The sequence below is a fragment of the Bemisia tabaci genome, chromosome 6 (assembly GCF_918797505.1).
Source record: "Bemisia tabaci chromosome 6, PGI_BMITA_v3".
NCBI lineage: Eukaryota > Metazoa > Arthropoda > Insecta > Hemiptera > Aleyrodidae > Bemisia > Bemisia tabaci.
The window spans coordinates 53,125,548-53,134,223 of NC_092798.1; the positions used below are offsets into that span (position 1 = coordinate 53,125,548).

Sequence of the window (8,676 nt, forward strand, 5' to 3'; positions counted from 1 at the left end):
TTTTGAGAGCGGAACTACGGAAACACGTCTCTCAGTTCCAATGTTCCGAAATGTTCTTTTAAACTTTTGTTTGACCTAAAACCTTTGCTCTAATCCTCCAAAAAAACTAACCCTGAGATACAAGATACGATACGTTTCACAAAATTTTTGAGAATGATTTTCAAAATCTTAGCTCAAGAAACATTATGTAAAGTTGTAGGAATTAAAAGTGGTCGCCATTTAAATATAATGAGGTACCATCTTTACAACTTTTCAAACTGAGATACTACATTTTTCCCCTCCTTGTAGTTTCACCACGTACTTACTTCGAAGATGAGCCGTCCATCGGTAAAGCAAGACACTCTCTAAAATGTTTTGACCGTTCTTCCCTTATCTGACCCTGCTAGATCCCTCAGTAAAAAAATTGAAATTTCATCTTACCTACTACCTTTCCGTTCTCAATCTAACAATACACGTTTTCAGCCTTATCGTCGTTCGTCAGACGAAGGATCGTAAACTCATTCAAAAGTTGCCAGATTGACCGCAATAAATATAACTTTTTAAAGAGGTTAAGCTGCGGGCGATTTATGTTCAGAATTTTACTTATTTTTGCGTACGATCAGGAGCAGAATCGGTGACATTTTCAGTCGGTGACACCCAATCTTTTTCTGGTAAAAATACGATTTTTGATTGAAAATTTTGCAACCTTGAAATGAAGTTACGTCCTTTCGTCTAGGAAGCGACGTTACGTCGAATTCAACTTAACGCTACCTCTATAAAAGCTCTATAAAACCCTTCCCCTGGAGGCCTGATATAATTTATGTATGGCCTCTTATCTGTTGACTGTTTTGTCGGATTATCCTTTTATTAACATGTTTTCAATTCTTGTTTTTACAGTCCCGTATTTACCCACTTGGCTGGAAAGACTTCAGTTTGGAAGGCATTATCACCATCTGTACTGCAAGCTGCATTCAACGTAGATCCAAAAATCGAGCAGCAGTTCCGTTCGAAGAGAACCTCTGATGCCATTTTCTTCCCTCCGAAAAAATAAGGCAGAAACCCCGATGCTGATTTGACTGAATTTACGAATCTGGCGTATGTATGCTAAAAGAACTATGCCCAGATGAATTCACTTAACTATGCTTTTAGAAAGAAAAAAGTACCTTCATCTCATTAGAAGCGAGAACGTTCGATGCGTGGACGTTTGTGTCAAGATCGGAGACTCAGGGTTGCTCTAAATCAGCTACGATTGAGAGATACAACTATTTGAACTCAGGAGCAATGTGGTATTGCCTACTCGAAAATTTGAAGGAACTTTAACGTTGAGCCACTACATCTTGAGTGAACGCTTTGTACATTTTTCACCTCGGTCAATTGAATTAATAGAGCCAGTGAAGTAAAAAAAAAAATCCTGTTCACATAGTTCCTTTTAATTTTATTCATGCATCCACTTGTACAAAAGTTCTTGCAGTAACGTAGGTACATACGTTCAATTACCCCTCCATCGTTTCCGCGAAACTTGAAAAAGAAAAAAAAACTTCGAATTTCCGAGGGACATGATTATTTGGGAATCGTTTCATCGTTGCAACCAGCTAGTCTAGTTTTGGCTACTATGTCTCTATTGGGTTCCTTTGATGGAAGCGCTTATTTCGAGAAGGTGCCATGTTGCCAAGCCGGACTTTTTTTTCCGAAATTGAGTTCTTGACAGAAATGTAATCTTTTTCGATCTCCGAGGTACTTTATTCTTGTCTCTTGATTTTTTTTCTAGTCATGGCAACATTTTGAAATAAGCACTTCAGTTAGGACCTTAATTGGGTTAACTTTTTTTTTCGACTATTAATGGAATGGATTTCACTGGTTGGAGCCATACTGCATTTCATATTGCCTAGTTTTCTCTCATGTTTCATTTTTTTACAGAGAACTAAACAACTCAATGCCTTTAAAATGGTTGAGAATTTACACTAGATTATAAAGAGTAGGTATGTTCGAAAAATTTCACTTTACAGTGTTACTTAGTTTTCGGTTTAAAAAGTAAAATATCAGAGAAAATTAGACAACATCTGAAGTAATAACGCCAATTCTGGTTAGATTCTTTCAATCGTTTCTCTCACCTCTATTTTTTTGGCGACTTCATTACTGCAGTCATCCTAACATTATGTAAAAACAAAAAATGGAGTGCATTTTAAATGCTACCTGCTGTGATTCTTTATCTATAAAATATCTGTATCTATGCTTAAAATCAATAAATATTTTTTTAAATATGCCAAATCGGCATTTTGAATTATTTCTGGATATTGGATAAGTTAATACAAGCAATCTTCATTTGATCGATCATCTTTTTCAAAGATCTAGTCACAAATATGTTTTACCCAAGAGCAAATTTATTCACTTGACAGCAATTTTCAGGTTGTACTTTTCCCTTCCCCGCCTGAAAGATGTAAACCTGAGATATTACTGTCGAGTTAAATTGTACTATACATCTGCGATGAGGAAAACATACTTTAGAGGTTTTTTCAATGGAGATGCCATTTTGAAACGCTTGGAGGACAAGGCACATAAGTGCATTTTTTGCTATTTTGGGAGATACAAGTTTCAGGTTACTTACAGCGGAAAACAACTTCAAACTCATTTATCCTGGAATACATTTCAAGACTACTTTTAGATATCACTGATATCTTACTTTTTTCAGAAACTGCTTGAATGCTCGGTTGCCTTCATGCCCCTCTCTCTTAAAGAGATATTTAGGAACGAGCATTATCCTAAAAACTAAAAAAATACGGAAAAATTCAATATACATAGATTTATTTTTCATTCCACAGTATTGTACAGCATAGACAAAGTTTATGCAAAAAGAGACAGATGCTGCAGGACATAAAATAGTAGAAACTACTTGAAAATTTATTTTACACGAAGTGTAAAAAAATAACGAGAATTAAGGTTACAAGACAGTATTCATGAAAGACATGCTGTAAAAAGCTCACTCTGAGGGCTAAGTTGTAAACTTCTCACAAGCGTAATCAGCAGAAGGCACCACAGAAGAGGCATCCGAATTGGCTGAGAAGTAATCAATGATGAGACTATGAAATCTAAAACTTTAGCCAAAAATTTATCAGAAATTTCATTAGTAAGGTGAGTTTTACAATCAATTTACGATGCACAGCACGGCAAATAAAATTAACCTTCATTTTTGCTGTATAATAGCTATTTCCATTGACATTTTTAATTTGAATCTGTGATCATTAAATAACACGAAAAATGGCCACCAAAACTTAACTGCCTCCTATTTTGACTCAGTGACAGCAACACATCCTTGAGGGGAATTTCATCGGCGGATTTTCATAGCTCCTGTTGGTAAAGATGGTAAAGGAAGGCGCAACATGAAAACATTATCATTATTTTTCAAGAAAGGAGTTGCACCGATGATTCTAAGGAGCGACTGCTTGTTTCTAAAAATGTTTGAACAGTTATTCAGAAAACTAAAAAATATTTTGTAGTTACAGATCAGGAGAAGAAGAATGAAGATGTGGCAAATAATTTTGTCCTGCATGATTCTTGAGAGAACTTTCTGGCTGTTATGTGTGTATGCATCTTTTATCTTCTGTAATATTCTAGCTGAGGGGCAAATCTGCTTCATACCTTTGTTTGTGAGGGGTTTTAGCTCTGCAAGTTGTACTAGAGTATCAGCATAGAGCAAAACTTTAATCTGTCTATCTGTAGCAGGTTTTGGTAGTAGTCCAAGGACGTCGGTGAAAAACCGAGAGCAGTTTTCTGTTAGCTCCTCAGAGGATGCATTTTGAACACTTTCTGCTAGTTCTTGGTAATCGTCTAACTCTGAGTCATCAATCAAATTTTCCAAACGGTAAATATCTTCTACTTTTTCGGCATTGCGATTGCAAGGAGGTAATATATCTTTGTACAAATCAGCTGCAGTATGAATATTGACTTCTTCGACAGTAACCTGTTTCTCCATTATTGCTTCATTAATACTATCGTTCAACTGATTCAAGTTCATTCTCATCCTTTCTTGTTGCTCGGCCATTCGTTTACTACGCTTGGAGCCAAATGCTCGCTTTAGATCTTGCATACTTCTGAATCTGCTACTGATATTTGATTCACTGCCTAAAACTGTCTGGTCCTGCTGATTCAATTTCTTTGCAATTAAATTTTCTGCTAAGAACAATCGAATCTTGTTAGTATTTGTGTTCCGGATCGCAATAAATGAATGAAAATTCTTTGTTGCAGAATTTTCTTCAGCCTTGAAGACTTTATCCTCTGCTTGAACAAACAGTTCCCTACCAGATGGGGACTTTATTTTATTCGGACGAAATGAACAAACCAAGTCAGGTGCTTTCTCAGCTTTTAATACACCGGTTTCCCACTCGACCATTGCAGGCAGGCAGGCTGCATGATGACCCATTTCAATGCCAGCAATTGTGCATGTTGAAGGATTCATCTGGGACATTTTTACTTCCTTACACTTCTGCTAAACTTACTTTTGGCACTGAGCGCACAGAATTGTTAATATTACCTTGGAAAAAATGTTGGCGACTGAGGTTGAAGTTTCCACTCACGAGCACTCTGCAAGGTATTTCCACAAATCAATTGTTTCTCCATCAATTAACCTCTTCAGAATCAAGCTGCCAGGCCTTGGAGAAACAGCAGCTTCGGCAATCACGTATGCTAACTGGTACACCTGTAATTGAACACATTCTTGTCAGCAAAATGTAAATGCTCTACTTTTAGTTCCGCTACCTATGTCAAAAGACGACTCGATCACCAAATACCATCAAGTTTAGGTAGTACTTACAACGCAATATTCCTAAAGACTTCTGGTGAGAGTTAAGCAATGGGCACAGATAATTGACATTCATGAGTAAACGACTAAGTGAACAGGTAATTCTACTAATTAAACGACTCGGAATAAAATTTATTGCCATTAAATTGAAATAAGTTTCAATTCCTTTATGATTGAAAATTGCCTGTATTTATTCTGATTGTTTAATCGCAGCAATCACTTACTAGGTGAACGTTTTAGAGATAATGCAATTTTACAAGGGAAAAAAGTATAATTTTACTGACAAACATCAAGCATCAGATAATTTAGTTTCCAGATGATCTCAAAATGTTTACTATGACACCTCCCCCATTCCCTCTTCCCAGTATGCTAATACTTCTACACTTCATTTGAAGACTAATTATCCTGATGACTTGCAGGCAAATATGATATCGACAGCCACCACTTGCAATTTTCTCTTGGCATGTTCATGAATGACATAGAAGCTTTGTCAATGCGAAACAAGGATTCTTGTCCTGATTTTTTTCTGGCCACCAATTGCATGCATTACACTAAAGTCATGTTAAGCTATAAAGCTGATAGAATAGCAAATAATTAAACTCTACAAACTGCAATTAGAAACAGTGATATTTTAACATACCTACTAAGTGAGAAAGCTGGAAATGGCACGGCAGAAGAAGGATGTAGCGACAGCAAATGTGCCAATGATGGACAGGCTTCTGCGCTTATGTAAATTATTGAGTAGACAGTGCACAAGATGACTCAAAAAACAAAATTTTCGAAATGCATGAGCGATTACTAACTTACAATTCTAGTGTTAGTAAAATAAAAGTGTGGACACATGTTGTTGAAGTTGAATGTTGACAGATTGAGGTTAGGAATGTTTGTTTTGACCACGTGACTACTCCAGTTTTGACGTCATTATTGAGCGCCGAATTTGAATTTAAGTAGAGAATAAATGAATATGCCTTTCCGTGGGTGAATTTTTAAAATAAAGCAATATTGTTAAGCTCTTCAAAATTCTAGGAAATTTTATGAAAAAATTGAAACAAATTTTGTTGATTTGCCCATTCCGTGGACATAATTTCAAGAACAAAGCACAAATAAAAATTGCTGCTGCCCACAAATGGAAACATGATTTCTATCCCCCTGTTGTGTTCCGTGTTCTGCCATTTCATGAGGATAAAATCATGAAATTTCACGTTAAATAATTCATGAAATTTCATGTAAGATGTACGAGATTAAAGAAAAATACGAATGTGCATTGGATATTCTGTTACAACTGAGGTGATCGTGATTGCGTACCAGGTCAGGCCAAACACTATTGGCTGAAATCCAAAAGAAATTAGATCCCGAATATGTACATATTATAAATTCTATGGAGGAGAAAACTTGGATTGTAGATGATGATGAAAAAGTTAAGTTCATAATTGCCCTTTCTTATAAATAAGGAAAATTGAATGCTTTAGTTTAAAGCCACATTCACATGAAAACAAAAACTCAATTTTTTCATTTTGATGCGAGAAATAATAATGTGAAATTTTAAACCAGTTGGAGTGTTTGCTTGTAGAAGGGCGAATTGCGTAATACCCCATTTTTTGGTAATTGATGATTCGGCAAAAATAAATTGTCTTAGTTTGCTCCATCACAAACATAGCAGGCGGTAGAATTGAAATCAGCACTTCAAAAAGCAATCTCAAAGTAGGAAATCTTATAATAATGCCCTCTTAAGGGCAAACTTTTCATCTCGCTAAAGTTGGTAACACTGGAAATGGTCTACCCGTCTAGGTACATACTTGTACATAAAGCAACCACAAGACACAGACTACATTTTGCAGTAAAGGACTGTTAGTTCTGACTCACTTTAGAAACAGCATTTGTGTTGGTAGTTTCTCTGTGAAGGTCTGTTCCTGCCCATAAGATAGAAATAGTCTTTCTTGATTGCAAAATGAAGTCATATCAAAGCTGACTGCCACAATTAGAATCGACTGTTTAAAATTAGTTTTAAATGAAGGAAATCCGCTGGTACCAACTTGTGAGAATCTCCATTGATCTTTTTTTTAAACAGCCAAATAGCTTTTCAGCTAATCCTGTTACATTCTTCTATTTTTCATTTTTCTTTCTAGATCTGCTTGTGACAAAAAAATTACTGGAAGTGCTAAAGGTGAAAAATAAAGAGTGCTAATTATACTCCAAAAAAGAACAAAGAAACCAATTCAATTGACGAAAATTTATTTTTCATTTCACAATTGTGTACAGCATAGACAAAAGTTCATGAGAAGTGAGGAAGATGCTGCAGGACATAAGAGTGACCGAACAATGGTAGCAACTTCTTCATAAGTTACATGTACGTTAACTGTACATAACAAGAATTAAGGTTACGATATTACATAGACAGTATTTACAAGAGAAACATGCTGTAAAAAGCTCAGTCTAAGAGATAAGTTGTAAGCTCCAAACAAGCGTAATCAGCAAAAGGCGCTACAGGAGAGCCTTCTGAAATAGATAAAAAGTAATCACTGGAGAGACTAGTAGAACTAAAAATTTGACCTTAACTTAGCGGGGCTACGTACAATGGCTCCTGTCATTTGCCAGGCATTTCATTGGTTGCAATGTGATCATACGACCGAGTCACAATACATGGCATGGCAAATGAAATTCGCCTGAGAGAAAAATTTTAGTAACTCAAGTCAGAGTTCCTACTCAAGGCACCCAGAAAATTGTTTCAGGTTTTACCAGTAATCAGCAGGCTGATTATTGAAATTTATGATAGACAAAGGGAAAAATGTGAAAATGAAGCAATCCTATTTTTTTAAATAGGTGGTCACTATGTAGACTAAAACTTAAACTCCGAGTAAAGAGGTACTTTCTTTCATGAACAGTTGAACAGTCAAATATTAAAAAGCTTGGGTTTCCAAAAACCTAGCCAGTAAACTAGACACCTTTATGAACATTTCTTACTACTGGACATAAACAACTCTGAATTGGATGAGACAGATACTAAACAGAGACCAATGACCATCAAAAGCACTTATTTGAAAATAAATGTGTCAATGACTCTTGAGATGTGAATTAAAAATTTTCCCTCATTAAATACAATTTCAAAAAGTTGATTCTAAAACCAGGGGTATAGAAAATTTTCAACTAAGCAACCTGCTGGTTGAGATAAGTCACAAGCTAAAATAGAGAAGCTTCGAAAACAGGTTTTGAAATGGGAAAACTGATAAAAAGGGACTAAGTAGGAAGGCTGGCTCACGTCAGCATGAAAATCTTCAGTTTTCCGGAAAATCGAGCAGCCATTATAGGGGGGGGGGGGGGGGTGTGTGAAATTGAGGAAATTTAAGAGGGAGAATTTTACCATGAGAAGGCAAAAATGAAAAATAGGACCGCTGAAAAATTCCGGGATCCCTGTCTCAAAGCACTTGGAAAGTGACTTCCTTAACACATATAGGTTCAATCTGTAAGTTGAAAAATTTCTGACGCTACAACTACTCAAGATTTTATTTTAATACTACCAAATACTCCAACGCTTCCTGATTGTACACAAAACAAATTCAGAAGCGAGGGGGAAAAATCATATTTTTAGGTTTATCACTCACAGCTATGGTTATTAACACTTGTTTCTTGAAATCAGAGCAAGATGCAATTTAGAGGCCTAACTTTCTTGCACTAACATCAATAATTCCCAACGAATCTTTTTAGATAACCCTCAAACAAGTGAAAAGTATTGAACAACTAAATACATACATGAAATTGGGTGACCAAACAAAACAGTGATAGTTCACAAAAACTATGTTCGTTCAACAGCGATAGTTAGGTTTCTTTAAACCTAGGATAATTGTGCTCATTATGTTAGTGTAACTTAACTTGAGACCACTAAAATATGGAAAACTGTAAAAGGA

General features: G+C 35.8%; 2 protein-coding genes across 2 annotated transcripts in view; one reads left to right on the plus strand and one right to left on the minus strand.

The window, feature by feature from the left end:
• The window catches only part of LOC109041999 (uncharacterized), a 30,331-nt gene extending 28,084 nt beyond the window's left edge, over positions 1-2,247 (plus strand). The window contains exon 5 of the mRNA XM_019058531.2: positions 877-2,247. Within this exon, the coding sequence (XP_018914076.2) occupies positions 877-1,030 (154 nt within the window). The 3' untranslated portion in view covers positions 1,031-2,247. The remainder of the gene's footprint in view (positions 1-876) is intronic.
• Positions 2,248-2,764: 517 nt separating this feature from the next.
• Polr1E (RNA polymerase I subunit E) lies at positions 2,765-5,828 on the minus strand. The gene is made up of 2 exons (XM_019058532.2): positions 5,415-5,828; positions 2,765-4,672 (listed from the first exon to the last, which is right to left on the minus strand). The coding sequence occupies exon 2, from the start codon at positions 4,439-4,441 to the stop codon at positions 3,302-3,304; it is 1,140 nt and encodes a 379-aa protein (XP_018914077.2). The 5' UTR covers positions 4,442-4,672; positions 5,415-5,828; the 3' UTR covers positions 2,765-3,301.
• Positions 5,829-8,676: the final 2,848 nt, after the last annotated feature.

Coding starts and splice junctions, on each gene's coding strand:
- Polr1E (XM_019058532.2), bottom strand. CDS start 4,441: ATGTCCCAGATGAATCCTTCAACATGCACAATTGCTGGCATTGAAATG.